This window comes from Peromyscus californicus, unplaced genomic scaffold (assembly GCF_007827085.1).
Source record: "Peromyscus californicus insignis strain IS unplaced genomic scaffold, ASM782708v3 Scaffold_8__1_contigs__length_139910024, whole genome shotgun sequence".
In the NCBI taxonomy this organism is placed as follows: Eukaryota; Metazoa; Chordata; class Mammalia; order Rodentia; family Cricetidae; genus Peromyscus; species Peromyscus californicus.
The window spans coordinates 13,388,875-13,408,774 of record NW_026294606.1 but is presented as its reverse complement, the minus strand read 5'-3'; the positions used below and the strand labels follow the sequence as shown (position 1 = coordinate 13,408,774).

General features: G+C 44.3%; 1 protein-coding gene across 1 annotated transcript in view; it reads right to left on the bottom strand.

The window, feature by feature from the left end:
• Positions 1-19,900, bottom strand: part of Shc3 (SHC adaptor protein 3) — a 144,026-nt gene that overhangs the window by 31,038 nt on the left and 93,088 nt on the right. Inside the window, exons 6-10 of the mRNA XM_052729649.1 lie at positions 19,678-19,729; positions 15,081-15,207; positions 4,152-4,302; positions 2,678-2,765; positions 1,644-1,802 (exon numbers count right to left, since the gene is read on the bottom strand). Coding sequence (XP_052585609.1) covers positions 1,644-1,802; positions 2,678-2,765; positions 4,152-4,302; positions 15,081-15,207; positions 19,678-19,729 — 577 coding nt within the window. The remainder of the gene's footprint in view (positions 1-1,643; positions 1,803-2,677; positions 2,766-4,151; positions 4,303-15,080; positions 15,208-19,677; positions 19,730-19,900) is intronic.

The window sequence follows — 19,900 nt, the reverse complement described above, 5'->3', positions numbered from 1 at the left end:
CTGCAGAGCAGGGGTGGTAATAGTAATAACCAAAGCTCCCTGTGCACAGACCAAGACCATTAAATCAGGTAGTAAGTGCCCAGCACATGGCAGTCAGGGCCGTGTTCTTCCCAACCCTCTTCAGTCCATCAACTTCTCAAAGAATTAAAGCAGGGGAGTTTAAGATGTAGGGCTGGGAGATGAGCTCAGTTGGTAAAGTATTTGCCTCGCAAGCACGAGGACCTGAGTTTGATCCCCAGAACCTATGTTTTAAAAGTCAGGCACATGGGGCTGGAGAGATGACTCAGTGGTTAAGAGTAATGCTGCTCTTGCAGAGGACCTAGATACAGTTACTAACACCCACAGGATGGCTCACAACCTCCTTCAACTTCATTTCTACTGGATCTGACTCTTCTGACCTCCACAGCCACCAGGCATGCATGTGGTGCACATATATTCCTGTAGGCAAAAACACTCAAGACACATAAAAATAAAAAATAAAGATAAATCTTTAAAAAAAAAAGAGGCATGCAGTTATGTGCTTGCAACCCCAGTACTGAGGAGGTGTAGACAGGCAGATCCTTGGGGCCCACTGGCAGTCAGGCTGATTGAGTTAGCAAGTTCTAGGCCAAGAGAGAGACCTTATCTCAAAAACAAGGGAAATCGCTCTTGAGGAATGACATTCAAGGTTATCCTATGGCCTAAGCACACACACATACACACACACACACACACACACACACACACACACACACACACACACACACCACAGAGGGAGAGAGGCACACCCACCCACATACATAAACTCCTCTCTCCCTCTCCCTCCCTCCCTCTCTCTCCCTATATGTATGTATGTATGTTTATCCTCATGAGCTTACAAAACTCTTTCCAAGTTCCTTAACAATTTCTACTCATTGCATTTCAGTTCATGACTTTTCTCTAACTATATATCAAAGAGCAAGTTCACATGACATCGTCAGCCCACACTGCCGATTACAGTGGGTTCCCACCCTTCCCTCCATCCTGCTCTACAGCTCACTGCTGAGCACGCCTCAGTGCCTGACAGCATGTGCTTGGTTGTTTAAACCACACCAGAGTAAGGCCATGTGTTTCCACACTCCTGCATAATTTCAGTAATTAGAAAAGTGTTTGACACATGATAAGCACTGGATACATTTTTGGAGGATGTTGGGAGGAAGGATGAGAGGGGAAATGAGAGGAAATGGATGGGGCAGGGAGGGAAGGGCAAGCAGAAAGGGAGTGGGGGAGGAGGGTAGGATTGACAGGAGGGAGGGAGGGAGGGGGGAGGGAGGTGGAGGAGGCAGAGGGAGGGCACCGTAAATAAGGTATATAGCAATTTCTCATCCGAATGTCCTTGCTGATAGACTGAGATCACTATGGCCACGTCATTTCTGTTCCCTCTGAAATCATACATCAGTTTGCACGGTATGGTCAATTAATATTCAAATGAGCACACATACATTGCTGTGTACATTGTTGGTCTTCAAGAGGAAAACCAGTTTCCTCAAAAGAAAGTCTCTTGGCTACAGAAAGGATGTGTAACCCAAACACCTTACTGGAACCCAATCCATGTCCAGCAGGAAATCCAGTGGTAATGTGGATATCAGATAAAAGGCAGCATAGAGAAAGCCATGGACACCTACTCATGTCAAAGAGGTCCTTTCGTGGGCTGCTCTCGGTGCTGCTGCTTGCTGCTGGCCAAACCTGTGGAGGGACTGGCTGGGTGTTGACGTAGGTTGGTGTCTCTCCGACCAGAGCCATGTGCCCTTTCCCTTCTGGTGTGCTATAGATGTCCAAGGAACCTGCACCAAGAAAGTGAGCCCTGTTACCTCTTAGGATGGTAACACTCTTCCAGCCTCTGTGTCTGGGATACCCAGAATTCCACAGAGCAGCTCCTCAAACCTGCTGGTGAGAACATTTACGCATAGTTAACTCTCTTCTAAGCCTGTTAGTACCAGGGCCCAACTAAGACACTTCCCAGTCCTTCATGTAAAAAAAAATCTGCCAGCCAGGGTAGGCACTGGTGGTTAAAGGCCTTGCCCAACATGGCCAACCAGGTTGGTGCTCCAGGACCCTAGGAGCTGAGCATTGAGTAATGCTGCCTCAATGTGACCTCCCAGTGAGCCAAAGGAGTGTTGAGGCCGGCCCTGAGGGTCTCAGCTGTATTGTCACTTAGAGGTAATGTGGAAAGTGCTACCCAAGAGCACCTGCTTGGATCACTCTTTCTGTGTGTGACCATCTCTGCTTTGCTTGTGGAAGAGAAACCTTGGTAATGTTCCGTTAGGAAGGGTGGCTACTGGCAAATAGATGAAGTAGTTCTTGTTTGTTCTGGGGAGAAACGTCTACTGGCTTCAAATAAGATCTTGAAGCCAGGTGAGTTGACTCATGCCTGCTCTCATCCCTGCTTTCAGAAGGCTACAAGCAGGGAGATCACTGGAAGTTCAAGGCCAGCCTGAACTATACAGCAAAACGACTTTGCCTCACCAAACACTAAAACAAACTTAAAAACTAAAAGAAAAATCATCTAAAAGCTTAGGACATACTGAGCTATGGAGTCTCAGGTGCCTGTCAAATGTTCATTTTCCTGATGTCTCCAGGGAGTCTCGCTCCTGCTCACAGGAAGGGTAGAGACCCATGGTCAGTGCGCCACCTGTGCAGAGCATGCTCTGCCCCTTACCTTGCCTGGTGGGTGCTCGCTGCCAGTCGTCACCAAATGTGTCTCCTAAGTGTCTCCCCTGGTAATAAGTTTGCTCTTTCCCTGCAAACTGGAGACACATGTCGATAATCAGAAAGAAGAAAGTATCTTTTCCTTCCTCCTCTCTGTGAGCCACGGTGTAGTGGGCGGGGCTTTGGGGGGTTGATGCATCCTCTCTGACACCCACCTTTCCATTCCTGCCTCCAGTGGCATTGCATTTGACAAACAAACTTGCATGGTTGTAAAAAAAAAAAGTCCACAATCTCATTAATGCTACAACGCTCCCCTTGTTTTCATGACCCCCATTATTAATTCCTCCCAAGGGTGACCACAGAGAGATCTTGTGCCAGCAGCCATCCACTCTCAGAGAAGTACACTCCCTGAGAACCAGGAAGCTGCAGTGTCAGAGCCTTGATGTCGGTGAGGTCCTAACATTTTTATTGGTACCAATGACCTTATTATATCCAGGGTTGGAAGTATTGCTCAGCCCACCGAGCACATGACTCGGGGTTTCATCCCTAGCAATACAAAAGAAAGGAAAAAATATTTTAAGCTCGTATAAAAGATGGAGATATAATAGTTTTAGGAAGCAATTTTGAGTTAAAGGTTGTTTGAGTTGGAGGGAATGGCGGTTCATTTTAATTGACAACTTAATACAACCTAGAAGAGACGCATCTGAGAGTCTCAGTGAGGGATTGCCTACATTCCGTTGGTCTGTAGGAATGTTAGTGGGGGATTCAGCCTTTTAAGTAGGTTGATGTGGGAAAATCCAGACCACTGTATGCTGCCCCGCTTCCTAGGCAGGGAGACAGACCTGAGTTGAGTAAGAGTGGAGGATGTGAGCTGAGCACAAGCGAGCACGGGAGCATTCACACACATCCCTCTGCTCTGGACTGTGGTTGTGATGTAACTCGTTGCTTCAGGCTCCTGCCCCAGGACTTCCCCACAGTGAAAGACTCTAACCTGGTGCCATAAGCTAGCTAAGCACTTGGTCCCCTCAGTTGGTTAGTGTCAGAGTGTTTTACCAGAGCAACAGAAGTGAAAAGAGAACAGAGTAGTGGATAAACAAAATAGAAAAAGAAATGCTTAAAATCCCCATACCTTCAGGGGATGGGTCCATTCTTTTCAGGGAACCCACAGTAGCATCACAGTCCTTTTAAAAAGCCTGGAATCCTGCCATCCTCTCGTTAAGACCACAGTATGTTGGCATAGGTGCTAAGACTTAGATCACTTCACTCATGCCTCAGATATGGTACTGTGGTTCTAAGGCACTTGGTCAATGCACTGTGATGTCAAACCAAACCCCCTCCTTCCCATGTGCTTTGTGATATCGGTGGAAGAAAGCCTGTGAGGGACTGTGCCAAAAGCTAAGAGGAATACCAGCCAGAAATAACACTGAAGAACATAAACGCAAATGAAGGTCATCGGTAACCCAAGAAGACAACCCCAAACGTACCTGAGCTGCGTCAGGAGCTTGGGGTCTGGCTTTCAGTCGAGCATCAAGAAACCCCCCTGGAGGAGGCATCTTACTGGGAACACTGTTGTAGTATGGGTGATCAGGGCCATCTCCCTCCTCTTCAGTCCATGGCTCATCCAGACTCTGCATTCTGTTAAAAGATTTTCAGTGACCTTCACCCAGAATTGAGCATACAGGCACACCTAATGACATTAGTGCCCCTCCACTATAGAAGCAAAACACCGGATATGGTTTAAGTGTGGCTCCTAACACACGTGGGTTCATGGGTTGGAGGTTTAATCCCCAAGGTAGTAGTGTTGAAAGGTGGTGGGATCTTTAAGAAGTGGAGTCTTTCTGTCACAAATGAGACCTCTACATCAATCCATCAGTCACTACCCTCCTCTTCCCCACAGGACTTAGGGATCATTGCAGAAGAGTGTTGTTTATTGTTTTTACTACTCTTTTGCTCTTTTGGGGAGCCTGACACCCAGCTCCCAAATAAATCACACACAGAGGCTTATTCTTAATTATGAATGCCTGGCCTTAGCTTGGCTTGTTGCTTGCCAGCTTTTCTTAATTTAAATTATCCCGTCTACCTTTTGCATCTGGGCCTTTCCCATTCTTTTCTGTAAATCTTACTCTTACTCTGTGGTTTGCTGTGTAGCTGGGTGGCTGGCCCCTGGAGTCCTCCTCCTTCTCTGATTCTTCTCACAGATTTCTCCCTCTATATATTCTCTCTGCCTGCCAGCCCCACCTATCCTTTCTCCTGCCTTGCTATTGGCCAGTTCTTTATTAGACCATCAGGTGTTTTACACAGGCACAGTATCACAGCTTCACAGAGTTAACCAAATGCAACATAAACAAAATAACACACATTAAATTAACATTTCCCAGCAGAAGAGCAAGGTAGAAATATTGTAAGCCCCAAAGGTAAACAATGTCTCCTGAACAAGACAGGGCCACGGCACTCATGAACTTACAACAGTTGTGGTTACCTGCACAAGATCAAGCCAGTAAACATTTTAGCATGGTGAGTGGGGGATGGGGGAGGCATTGAGCAGCTACTGACAGTTGATGGCTTTGAGGGAGGAACCTTCAGTTTTTATGGGTATGGCCCCTGGTAAATTGCCTGTGTTCTAGTGGATGACCCCATACCCATGAGCTCATGGTCAGCACAAACTGGAATCATCAGGTTATTTCAAAAGATAAAACAGAGGACAGGAAGTTGGGAGGGGTGGAGAGTGGATCTGGGAGGAGGCTCAAGAGTATGAGGGTAAATATGATCAAAATTTATTGTGTGAGATTCTCGATGAGTTAATAAAATCTTATATTAAAAACATGTTATTAAAAAAGAGAAAAAAGTGGAGCCTCGTGGAAGAACCATAAGCCATTGAGGACATGCCCTTAGAAAGACTCATGGACCTGGGGACTCTCTGGCTTCTTGCAACTTCCTCTTTGTTCTTGTGCACATATACCATGATGACATACATCCAAGAGGCCCTCAGGACAGCTGAGCATATGCCAGAACTGTGTACTTGGCTTCTAAAGGAAAGAACTACATAAACCTCTTTTCTTCGTAAGTCAGTCTGCCCCAGGTATTTTGTTACTATTCTATATTTCTATGTATCCCTTTCTGCATATTGAGACAGGGTTTCATTTATCCTAGGATTCTTGTGAGTTCCATATGTATCCAAGGATGACCTTGAATGATTCTTTTGCTTCTACCTCCAAGTGCCCAAATTACAAGCATGGAAAACCATGCCCAGCTAATGTGGTGCTGGGGATGGAACCCAAGACTTTCTAGGCAGTCACTTTACCAACAGAACTACATCCAAGCTCTCGCTATAGTACTGAAAAATGGACGAATAAGATACCTATTACTAAGAAAGAAATTAGTCACTGTTCCCTCAGCCATCTATATCATGGGCATCTGTAAAGATGAGGTGAGTGGTTGGACTAAGTCTGTCTTATTCAGAGATATACTCATTGGAATATGCCAGCCATATCGGGAATAATCACCTTTAACTGAAAAATAAATAAATTATACCTAAGGAGCACCAGAGCCTTAATATACATGTATGCATTTCAGCAAGCCATGAAACTTACATTAAATAAAATCATATAAAAATGTAAATTGCCTCACAAAAAATAGCAGAGTGTGGACCTCTGAAATTATCTTTCATATAATCAAAACTGGCCAGAGATGTTGATTGGTCTGACTCAACTTTTTCAGAACTCTGGAGTTAACCAGAAGCTTGTAGCAACCCAGGGGGTATTTTAAAAAAAAAAAAACCTGAAGACTGGGAAGAGAGTTCAGTGGGTAAGAGAGCTACTATATACGCTTGAGGACATGAGCTTGGAACCTGAGCACCCATCTATAAAATTAAGTGAAACTTACAGCATGCACCTGAAACTCCCACACCTGAGAGGTGAAAGGTGGGGGATTGCTGGAGCCTTCTGGCCACCAGCCTAGCTGGAAAATAGTGATCTCCAGGTTCAGTGAGAGACCCTGCCTCAAAGGAGAAGAAAGTAGAGAGTGGTAGAAGATGACACTTGCCGGGCGGTGGTGGCACATGCCTTTAATCCCAGCACTCGGGACACAGAGCCAGGCGGATCTCTGTGAGTTCGAGGCCAGCCTGGACTACCAAGTGAGTTCCAGGAAAGGCGCAAAGCTACACAGAGAAACCCTGTCTTGAAAAACCAAAAAAAAAAAAAAAAGAAGATGACACTTAAAGTCTTCCTCTGGGCTCTTGCACGTGTGCTCATAAGTGTGTGTGTGTACACACACACACTGAGGTTAATGTTAACTGTCAACTTGACAGAACCTATGGTCACCTCAGAGATGGCCCCTTGGGAATTTGCATGGGGCATTATCTTGATTGTGGTTTGATTAAGGCAGGAAGACCCGCCCATGTAGCCAGAAGTTTCTCGGTCCCGCTCAGGCCCCACGGTCTGAACAAATCTCTCCCATCTGTGGTTCTACAGCGGCTAATAACGTATTCACAGTGTACAGAAAGACCATCCCACAGCATGCCCGCTTGTGGGTAGGACCATAACCTGGGCAGAGGGATGTTGGACTGTGTAAGATGGAGAAAGCAATCTGAGCACTGACATTTGGGCATTGTCTCTTATTATGGTCTGTGACCAGATGCACCTTGAGCTGTGAACCAGGATAAACCTTTCTTCCTTGGGTTGTTTTCGTTAGGACATTTCATCACAGCAACAGACAAGAAAACTAGGAAAAACACATAACACACAAATATAACACATACAACTAAAAAATAAACATTTCAAACAATGAAGTAAACAGTAAGATCGGTATCATTGTGGCATCTTAAATAGCCCTGTTTGCATCCCTGTGGTAGCCTTGTAAGCTAACAGCTATCAGTCAATGATAACCATCACCCAAGTAGCCACCAACAGGACAGGGCAGTTCTGAGCTCCCTTCAAAAGCCAGTCCCCCCAAATTTATTATTATTTTCCCTGTCTGTGGTGGTGTGAAAGAAAATGGCCCCCAAAGTGAGTGGCACTGCTAGGAGGTGTGGCCTTGTTGGAGGAAGTGTGTTACTGTGGGGGCGGGCTTTGAGGTCTCTTTTGCTCAAGCTTCCCTCAGTGCTACTGTCAGTTGACTTCCTGTTGCCTGCAAGATGTAGCACTCCAGCTCCAGCACCCCAGCACCTCGTCTGCCTGCAGGCTGCCATGCTCCCTGCCATGATGATAATGGACTGAACCTCTTGAAACTGTAAGCAAGCATCCCAATTAACTGTTTTCTTTATAAGAGTTACTGTGGTCATGGTGTCTCTTCACAGCAATAAAAACCCGAACTAAGACACTGTTTGAGTGTTCCTTTGAGCACCCAATTCCCCAAGCTGTCTTTTTAAAAATTTACTTTTAATTATCACATAGTAATTTTGCACATTTATTATGGGGTGCTGTGTGCTAACTTGATACATTTATACAACACACAGTGACCAAATTAGAGTAATTAGCATTCCCATCTCCTTAAGCACTTATCATCTGTTTGTGTTTGCCAAAGCTGTCTTTATTTAACCTGATGCAGAGCTTGCCTCAGGCATCTGTCACAAATATTCAGAGGCAAATGTTTATCATGTGGCCCACATGAAGCTGGGAATAACATTTGGGTCAAACCATTTTTATTAGTGGAAGGAAGTGACAAAGAATATAGAATTTATGGAATCTGAGGGGTTATTGGTTACCAAAACCGATAACCACAACCGATGGCAACCACAAACCCTAAAATGAGAAGCTGGAGTGCTAATAATCTCCAACATGTTTATCTAGAAGGCTACACACATTTACAGGATTCAGCTTGTGTTCATTCCCACAGGGTGTAACATGGCCCTAAATTCTCACTTCTGGGTTACCATTAAACACCTCACAAGTAGAAGGTGAAAGCTGGAAAAAAAAACCCTGATTCACCATATTTTGAAGGAGTATACCAACACACACATACACACACGTACAGGAAGATATACATATACACACATATATACATACACATATATATGCGTATACATACTATGACACACACAAACACACATACACATGCACACATATAACATTTACATGTGTGTACATGTATATGCATGCATATCCAATACATATGTTCATATATGCATGCACACACACGTAGCCCTTCAGTAAAGACTGAGAGGCTGAATTGTTCAACATTTAAGGAAACCTCTGCAAATGTTAGCAAAGGAGCGTAGCTAAGGACATAAACGACAAATGTAGATTATAGAATGTATAGAATTAGTTGGTAAAGTCACCAAAACCACCACAAACATTAACAGAATACATCCTAGAGAGAGAAGAAATGGGTTTCAGTCAGGCAACCTTCTACTGCTTACATTTTTAGTGTCAGAAAAAAATTATAAGCTATATTAAAAAAAGAAGAAATATACAGGAAAAATAAGTATACAGGAAAAATAAGTCCATAGAAACTGTCACGAAGAAATCTCACACTTCAGGATAAATAAAGACTAAATATGTTCAGTCAACTTCAATGAAATGATGTATGAAACACTAAATATGAAAATCATGCCTCACGAAATGGGGCTTACCAGCATTCATGAAGAAATAAAAATAATAATAAATTCTAGAATTGAAAATTCTACCATCACTGAAAACATGAAAAAAATTCTAGCAATTCACTTAAGTAAATAGCAGGTTTGGGAGGTAGAAGAAGAGAGACAACGTTTTAAAATAGTTCAACTGAGATGAACCAGTCTGAGGAACAGGCAAGAAACTAATTAATAGAAGTGAACAGAGCCTGAGAGACCTGTAGACCACCACCAAGAATGTCAATATGTAGGTAGCAGTCCCTGAAGGAGAGCAGAGACTGAGGAGAGCAGGGAAAATGCTGGCCTCATGATGGCACAAAGCTTCCCAACTTAGCTAAAAGAAATGTTGCTCGACACAACCAAGAGCTGAAAAGCTCAGCTTAGGTAAACTCGGAGAGACTTGAGCACCCTAATCTAACTATTTAAAGACGGAGAGGGCGTCTCCAGGGCAGCAGAGGGGGATGCTCCTGAGAACAAGGGATCCTCGGGATACTAACAGATGATTTCTTCCCAGAAGCAGAGGCCAGAGGTAGGGGAAAGAGAGGTTTCCTGTCATGAAGTCCATATCCAATAAAGCAATACTGCCAAAATGAGGCAGAAAGTATATTCCAAGGCAAATAAAAGCAGGAGAAATCCACTGTGGAAAATCTTCTCTTTAGGGACTACTATTGCAAGTATGTTAAGCTGAAATAAGTGGACCATCAGTAGAAATTTACAACTGAAGGAAGAAGGAGAAAATAATATAAGTCTAACTACACAAAACAACATAAATTCAGTTTGCCTAAAACTTTTATTCTTCCCTTATAATTTAAAAATGCATAAAGCGATGCAACTGTATTGATGAGCACACGACGAATAAAGATGTGGTTTGCATGACAATATCAACACAGTGGAAGAGCTGGAGAGAAGTGGCAGGGTTAAGAGCACTTGGGGCTCTTGCAGAATACCTAAATTCCCTTCCCAGCCCACACAGAGTGGCTCACAATTCCAGCTTCAGAGCATCTGAAACCCTCTTCTGGCTTCCACACTGCACTCACTTGCACACTTGAGGGCACACATTCACATATGTACTCACACACATATGCACAAATACACACACATAATTAAAAACAAGCAAAATATTTTTTTAAAAAAATAGCATAATGGAGTGTGGAAGAATAGAGATGTACAGAAGCCAGTGTTCTGTAGATTATTAAATTCCTTAATCTGAATATATAGTTATAAATTAATATGTTAACTGTAATCCTCTGATTACTACTTTAAGAGTTATGAAAGAAGAAGAAATTAAATTGTACACTTGAAAAATGTTTATTTACTTTACACAAAGAAGATAGTAACTGGGGTATAAGAAGATAAAATGGCATAAAGAAAAACTAGCTCAATACCAGGAGGAAATCTTAACTTATCAGCAATTGCATTAAAAATAAATATATTAAATGCTCTTCTTGAAAGGCAGGGGTTGACAGAGCAGATAAGAAAATGATCCAATAATAAGTTTTCTATGAGCAGCATGATTTAGAAAAAAAACAAAAGGAAAACAGAAAGTTCAACAATAATATGGAGAAACACTAATACTTTAGTATTATATAGGATGACTGTACAGAAGATCAGAAAATAGAAATTTGCACACAAAAAACTAACCAGACCTAAGAGACATCAACAGCATATTCTACTCCCAAACAACAGCATACAACATCCTTTTGCATGCAGAGGGAACCTTCCCCAGGAGAAAGCATGCAATGTTAAGCTTATTTAATAATAAGCTTAAAATTCTTTAAAGAATTAAAATTTAAAAAGCATTTTTTGCAGATAATAATGGAATCAGTGTAAAAATCAAAGTAGACTCTTGCGAGATTAGTAAGATGTTAAATTAATACATTCCTAAATAAGCAGGTCAAAAAGATTACAAGGGAAATCAGGAAGCTAAAGTGTGTCTAAAGAATGGGTTTGTGGATACAAAAGCAATACACAAAATCAGTTGTATTTTATACATTAATGATGATTAAAAACAAAAATAAAATAAGAAATCATTGAAGCATCAAAAACAGAAAATTTTAAGGGGAAAATTATGCAATCAAGGTTAGACACACACAGAACTACAAAACACATTTAAAAAACAAAATTCACAAAATAGGGAAATATTTGCTAATAATATTTTTTAAGGTAGTGTGTATCTACAACCCCTACAACTCAACAATTTAAAAGAAAAATAACCCAATATTTAAAAAATAAAGATTTGAGCAGACATTTCCCCCAAGAAAATAGACAAATGGCTAGCAACACATGAAAGATGTCTGATATCATAAGCAAGTCAAAACTATCACCAAAGATTTTCTTGCCCACTAGGACAGTCATAATCAAAGATGTGGACAATAACAAATGTTGATGAGGGCATGGAGGAATAATAAACCCCCTACAAATGCTTATGGAAATGTAAATTGGTACTACCACTTTGAAAAATCATTTGACTATGATAGCTGACAAGATCTAGAATCACCAAGGAAACAAGACTCCAGCCATGCCTGTGAGGGATTATCTAGATTAGGTTAGCCTCCAGTCATGCCTGTGAGGGAGTATCTAGATTAGGTTAGCCTCTAGCCATGCCTGTGAGGGATTATCTAGATTAGGTTAGCCTCTAGTCATGCCTATGAGGGATTATCTAGATTAGGTCAGCCTCTAGTCATGCCTGTGAGGGATTATCTAGATTAGGTTAGCCTCTAGCCAGGCCTGTGAGGGATTCTCTTGCTTTGGTTAACTGAGATAGAAAACCCATTCTAATAACTTGTGGCACAATGGGCCTGGGTCTCTGGACTGCACAAGGAAGAAGCTAACTAAGCTCTAGCCTCCATTGCTCTCTGCTTCCCCGCTGTGGATCAATGTGACTACCTGCCGCACATTCTTACAGCCTTGACTTCTTTGTCATGATGGACGGTACTTCCAAACTGTGAGCCAAAATAGACCCCTCTTACCTCATGTTGATTTTTTCAGAGTATCTGGGATGGCTATTATTGGGTGTCGACTTGACTTCATCTGGAATTAACTAAAATACAAATGACTAGGCACACATGTGAGGGATTGTTTTGCCTCAGTCAAATTATTTGAAGTGGGAAGATCCACTTCTAATCCAGATTTTTTAGGTGGGGAGATATATCTTTAATCCAGATCTTTTAAGGCGGGAAGATCCACCTTTAATCTTGGCCACACCTTCTGATGGCAACCTATATAAGGACATGGAAGAAGGAAGCTTGCTCTCTCTTTGCCTGCCTGCTTTTACTCTTACTAGCAAGTCCATTCCTTCACTGGCATTAGAGCCTACTTCTTTGGGATTCTGGCATGTACTGAAGGTCATCTGAGACATCCAGTCTTGTGGACTGAACAGCTCCTGGGTTCTTGGGCCTTCTATTGGTAAACAGCCATTGTTGAACTAGCTGGACCATAGCCTATAAGCCATTCTAATAAATCCCATGTAACACACACACACACACACACACACACACACACACACACACGCGCGCGCGTGTGTGTGTGTGTGTGTGTGTGTGTGTGTGTGTGTGTGTTCTGTTCCTATAGATAACCCTGACTAATACCTTATCACAGAAAAAAAGTAAAAGGCAGCTAAGACAGTTTCCTAAATGGTTAGTAAACAGTAGGACCATTAACTGAATAATTCTACTCTAAGCATATACACAAGAAATATGTCTCCTTCAAAGCTTGACTACAACTTCACAGTAGCTTTGTTCATAAGAGCTAAAAGAAGGAGACAATTCAAATGTTCACAAAGGGCTTATTTCAGTTAACAAGTTCACTGTACATTATTGAGGGAAGTGAAAGAGGGAACTTGAGCAGAAACCTAGGTGGAAGACTGCTTACTGGCTCATTCACAGGCCCATGCTCAGCTGGATTTCATATTTCAGAACTACCTGCCCAGGGAATGGTGCTGCCCAGAGTGGGCTGGGCCACATTGCATCAATTAACAATCAAGACAATCCCCTACAGACAGATCCATAGCCCATCTGAGTTCAGCCCTCAACTGAGACTCACTTTTCCAGGTGACTCTAGGCTGTGTCAGTTGACAATTAAAGCTAACCAGGGCAGTGTGTTCTCAAAACACAAATGCTCCATACGCCTTTCAACTAACTCAGTCTTCCCACACCATTGTAAATTCGGAGACTGTAACCTGTGATGCATGCGCCCTGTGTGGATTCTGTAAACCAACATCTCCAGTCACATTAAAAATAAAGAACTATGCCAACTCATTCTCGGGTCAGAGGTGTCAGGGCTGTGGCCACTTCCTTCACATCTCCTTCAGCCCCATCCTGATGAACTCATCAACCTGGGTAAAGAGGGTCCTTACAGGCACAATGGATGCCTTAAAGGGAATTTGCCAGCTGTACAACTAAGGGTCTTTCCAGAAAGGCAAAGAAGACATAGGAGCTGAAAGATACCTTCATAATGAGGGAGCAGAGCTGATGCCAGCTCATGATGATGCCACAGAAGGTGGCTTCATGAGTTTGAAGAGAGTAAGAAGTGTGTGTGTGTGTGTGTGTGTTCTGTTCCTATACAATACTTGTTTGCAGTGAACATAGCATTAGAAAGATTTTCCTGTGTACACATGTACATGTGGGCGCATGTACATAGATGTACATGCATTTGTTTATGTATAGGCCAGAGGTCAACCTCAGGGCTATTTACATTGTTTTTGAGAAAGGGTCTCTCACTGGCCTAGAACTCACCAAGAAGACTGGGCTAGCTGGCCAGTAAACCCCAGAGATCCACTTGACTCCACCTCCCCAGCGCTGGGATTACAAGTACACACCACTGTACCTGGCTGGTTTTTGTTTGTAATCGTAGGTTCTGGAGATAAAACTCAGGTCCTACACCCAACAAGGCAAGTACATCACTGGCCGAGCCACCACCCAGCCTACAATAGCTTTTCATTGTGCAAGTGCATCAAGAACAGAATGGCTGGGCGGTGGTGGTGCACGCCTTTAATCCCAGCACCTGGGAGGCAGAGGCAGGCAAATCTCAGTGAGTTCAAGGCCAGCCTGGTTGACAAAGCAAGTTCCAGGATAGCCAGAACTATTACACAGAGAAAATCTGTCTCATAAAACAAAGAACAGAATGTACACAAGTTCAAAGACAGAAGACCACTAAATGCCCCATGTGCCCAACAGTACTTTTCAACTTTCTATGTCATAAAATATTCTTGCATCCTAAGGAAACTCAATAGCAGACTCTCTCTATTTTTTTAATTAACACCTAAGTAGCCCACATTTGGTGTTAACAATTGCTACTCCACTTAACAGTAAACAGCTATCATGCAGTTCTTAGCCCTGTTTTCCAGATGAAGCTGCAGTGACTCAGACAGTTTAAGGATCTTGCCCAGAGCCATATGGCAGATGAACAAGCCCTGAAGTTATTAGGCCATCGAGGCCAATAAAGCAAAAATGATGCTGGCAGCAGGTGGCTTTGGCTAACTGTGACAACAAAAAGATGGGGCACAGACCGTGTGTGGATTCAGACCCAAGGAGGGGACCTATGGAAAAATCAAAGGGCTGGAGAAGATACACATGACAAAAAAGTATATTACAGTGAAGCTGTTTTTGGTAACCTTGTGTACTGTCACTATAGCTTCTAGAAAACGTTTCCTGCCCATTCAGAGCCATATGTGAGCCTCCATCTGTCCGCTTTCTGTGCCTCCTCCAAGCACCAGCCAGGTGTCTGTGAGTTCTAGAAACCCCATGATGATCTGGGCCTGTCTGGAGTGCAGCACTGGGAACCTGTTTTAAAGGAATGTTTACAGACCCTAAATGAGCCACTGAGAAAGGCAGGCCCAGCTACTCACCGGTCCTGGAGAGCAGGAATCTTGGAAGGACACTGCAAATACTGTTTGAACCGGAGTTCAAAGGCTTGTCCAATGGAGCCAATGACGTCTTGGGCTAGCCCATCACAGCATTCCAGAATGTGGCAAGCTAGGAGAGAAGGAGACACCCACTCGTTAGAGACAGTGCCAGGGCTCTCTGGACCCCTTGGCAAAGAGCCCCATCTGAGGGGCAGAGGAAAAGAGCCACACGCCTCCCTCCTGGTGTCTCTACCAACCCAGTCTCATCTCTGTGGACATCCCATAGTGGTGACAGACACGTGAAATTCTTAGAGGGCTTGTCTGCAAAAGTAATGGTTTTATTTTTAATATTTAAAACTTACTTATTTTCATTTTATGTGTGTGTGTGTTGTCTTTATGTATGTCCACACATCTCACACATGCAGTGCCTGAAGAGCGCAGAAGATTCCCCTGGAACTGGAGTTACAGGTTGTGAAACCTGGAAATCCAACCTGGGTCCTCTGCAAGAGCAGCAAGTACTCTTAACCACCCAGTCACCTCTCCAGCCCCTTGATGGTTCTGATACTCTCAGAATCTATAAAGCAGTGGTTCTGACCTCCATAGGGAAGCAGTGTTTAGAAAGAAAACTCAATCCAAACCAGATCTTTCACAGAATTTCCTTAAGGCCTCAGGAACCTCAGCAATAGATTTAAACTGGTACCTCCTAGATGGATCTTGAGCTGTTCAATGGACTTAGGAGAAAGTTGTTCTTGACTTAACAAGAATGAAGGGTTGACAACCAAATCTGGCTGGAAACTCTAAGCAGCACGGTGTAGGGACCGAGGAGGGGCTCAGTCGATAAAGCCCGGGCCACACAAACCTGAGGACCTGAGTTCAGTCCCTCAGACCCCAGAAAAAGCCAGGCATGGAAGCACAGGCCTGTGACCCAGATAGAATTAGGAGGATTCCTAGAGTTCATTGTCTAGCCACATAGTCTCCTCAGCAAGGTCCAGGTTCAGTGAGAGAGCTGCTTTAAAACACTGTTGAGAGTGTGTCTGTTTCCTTCCTGTGGCTGTGATAAAAGACCAGGCAAAAGCATCTCAAATGAAAAGGGTTCATTTGGCTCAGTTCCAGGTTCCAGTCCACCACAGCAGGGAGTCAAGTGGCAGAAGCTTGCAGTTTGAAGGTGAAATACTCCTATCTGACTATGGCACATAGTATGTACTGAAACCTCACACTGAACATCATAAATAAGCTAATTACGTGTCAATCAAAAGTTACACAGGGACTAGGAAGACCACTAAGTTGGTTAAGGGCTTGTCATGAGAGCACGAGGACCTGAATTCAGATCCCCAGAAGCCTCATTAAAAGTTGTGTGCGGTGATGCATTCTGTAAATCCAGTGCTGGAGAGGAGAGAGGAGGGTGGGCCCCGGTGCTTGGTGGCTGGCTACTTTAGTCAATAAATGCGTTCATGGTTCAGGGGGAGACCCCGTCTCAAAAATAAGATGGAGAGCAGATGAGAGGAAGACACTCAAAGACTACTTGTAGCCTCCATAGGCACACATGCGCGCGCGCGCACACACACACACACACACACACACACACACACACACACACGGCGAAAGGGGAAATAAGATTTGAAAATGATGTATTAGAATCCAACAAAGCTGACATGTTGGGAGTTCCATCTCTACAAACATCAGTGTAGATCTCCTATTGGCCACCAGCCTCCTGAAACTTCACTCACGTGCAATCCTCATCTTGAGATGGTTGGTGGTGATTCCCACATGACTTAATGACCAGGGAGTCGGGCCTCTTTCCCTCCACTGGATTAATTACAGAAGCTGTGACCTCTTAATAACTTAATAGTACAAATATAAAGTACCATTAGAAAAGTATGCAACATTATCCTGCAAGGTTGCACTGCCTCAATTTTCCCAACAGCATGTCGATCTCAGAGGGAGCCTTGGTGAAGGGACCAAGCACACATGCAGGAAAGCCTGGCCCCTTGACTCTGAAAGGTGAGGATGGGCACAAGATGGCTGGACTGTGAAACACCACAGAAGCTGGGCCCTTGTATGGTCCAAAGAGAAATGTTTGGAGACTACACACCTTGGGGACATAGGCTACACCTTAGTGCCGTGTTGCTTTAAATCCATCAGAGCATCAGTCACACAAAGTACATGAGTGTGTGTGTGCATATGTGTGTGGGTGTATGCCACATATGTATATGTGTATGTGGAGGCCAAAGGACAATGTCAGGTGCCATTCCTCAGTGGATATTCACTTTGTTTTATGAGAGAAGGGCTCTCCTTGGCCTATGTACCAACCAGACTAGGCTGGCTAGCCAGCAAGCCCCCGGGATCCTCTTGTGTCCGCCACTCAGTGCTGGGATTACAGGTGTTGCCATCATACCTGGCTTTTCAGGTGGGCCCTGGGAAATGACCTCAGCCTCTTAGGCCTGCAGAGCAAGCACTTTATCAACTGAGCGGTCTCCCCAGGCCCCAAGGAGCTACTTAAACACACTGTTGCCTGGCTCCCCTTCTCTCAGACCTGAGTGCTGAGATGTTTTAATAAGGCTCCTAAGTAACTCTCAAGTGTCTGTCACTCCTTTTGAGGACCATTGACCTGGACCTACTAAAGAGCTCTGAATGACAAAATTGCCTAGATCACTTGCCCTTAATTTGAAATGAACCAAAACAAAGAACGAGGCCCCAGCTGCTTCTAACCCAGATAGAGTTTGGGGGGCCAGTGCCCGGTGAGGGATTGCCTATGCCTCCCCTCTTTCATGCCCGCCCTGATTTGGGGGAAGCTAGGATAGTTAAAGGAGCTGGCTTATGTTGTGAGTTCAATTATGCCTCCTGTAAAAAAAAAAGTTATGCTAAATAACCTAACCCCAGGACCCCAGAAGGTGTCCTTATTTGAAAAATGGGAGGTTTCGGATATAACTAGTTAAAATGAGGTCACAGCAGGATAGAAGGGGCCCTGAGCCACCATGGACTGTCATCTCTATAGGTATCTATGAGCATTCACAGCCTTAGGGAGTACACCACATTAGGATGGGTTTCAGTGGCACCTGCAAGTCAAGGCACATTGGAGATCACCGGTAACTACCAAAGCCAGGAGGAGGCAGGAGGGATTTCTCCTCCAGGACCCAGAGAGAGCCCATATGGCCCTGCTGACACCATGAACTGGGCATCCAGCCTCCAGAACTGTGAGGCAACATGTCCTTGTTGCTTTAAACAACTTAATCTGTGTTTGCTTTCTTAGACGCTAAGCCGAGCCTCTAAGCCTGCAACAAGAGTTTTGCTCAAGAGATCTAGGCAGCAGTCCTGACTGTCACAGGTATAACCTGCTTCCCTGGAGCCCTCACAGCCCAGTCCCTTCTTCTCTCCTCAGGCCTGTCTAATTCTTTAGAGAAAAGCCAGAGGGACTGCTCAGTTAGTAAAGTGCTTGCCTTAGGAGTACAAGGGCCTGAGCTTGAGTCCCCCGAACCCAGATTTTAAAAAAAGGAACAGGCATCACAGGACACGCTTGTACTCTCAGCTCTAGGAAGGACAAGGGGGGCTGACCCCTGGACTCATGGGCCAGCTAGCCTAGCATATTTGGAGAATTCCAGGCCAGTGAGACTGCCTCAAAAAATAAGGTAGATAGTACCTGAGGAATTACCCCCAGCATAGTTCTGTGGTCTTTACATGCACACTCACACATGTGCACCTGTACACACTCTCTCGAGTGTACGCATGTGCATGCACGAACACACACTGACACAACTGTCTAATTGTCTCAGCTCTGTTCAGGGAAGACATGGTGGAGAGTCTAGATTAGGAACCAGTGCTGAGTCATCTACAGGAACCCACTTCTCTCCCACCACCCTAAGTGAAGACGTGTGACGAAGCTTCAGTTTGCAGGGGAAGAACAGGAAGACCAAGCCGGACTCTCCAAAGCCTTCCCATTATCTTGTGTCTTTGACTTCAAATCATCACTGGTAGGATGTCAGTTCTGGGCTCCTCTACCCAGAACTGGCTGGGGGTCCAGCGGGGGAGAACCTCACATACTTACCATGACAATGCAAGTGTTCACAGCCAAGTTGGAAGCGGTTTGCAAGGATATTCAGCATAGTGTCTACCTATGCAAGCACCTCTAGGACAAGTCACATGCCACACAGTTACTGTCCCATTGCTCTGATAAAATCCCTGACAGAAGCAACTTAAGGAAGGAAGGACTCATTTGGGCTCACAGGTTGAGAGGACAGTCATCACTGCAGGCGTCAGGAGCCTGAGGCATAAGCTCACATTGCATGCATGCATAGATAGTTGGGAAGCAGAGATGAATGCATGCCTGAGGCCACTATCAGAGCACAGGGTGAGAGGTGAGGTGTGAGCTGGGTATATCAAACCCCAGCCATCCTGACACAGGTGCGAGCTTGGCACTCAGCATCCGGTAGGTTCTCTCTCAGCCAGGTGACAAGCTACCCTTGCAGGCCTCAATTATCCTTAATCATGTCACGTGACATGTGCTCATTTGCTAAAGGAGCTGAGATAATGAGGAACATCTGGTTCACAGCATCCAGCCTGGCTTCACACAAATGAATGATTAAATGGGTCGAGCATTGCTTACCTCTGCGATTAACAGGGTCCTTAGCGACATAGGCAACATAGTCTGTTGTGTCCTGTGGAAGGAAAAGGAGACATTTGTATCACTCATCACAGCAAGAAGTAAGACCAGAGGGAGGCAGAGCCCAGTGAGATAAGTATCCATTCATCCATCACACAGCAGAGAATCAGGGTTGGAAGGAAAGTTCATGGACCAGCACTTTCCTAGCGTGGGAGGGCCCTGAGCC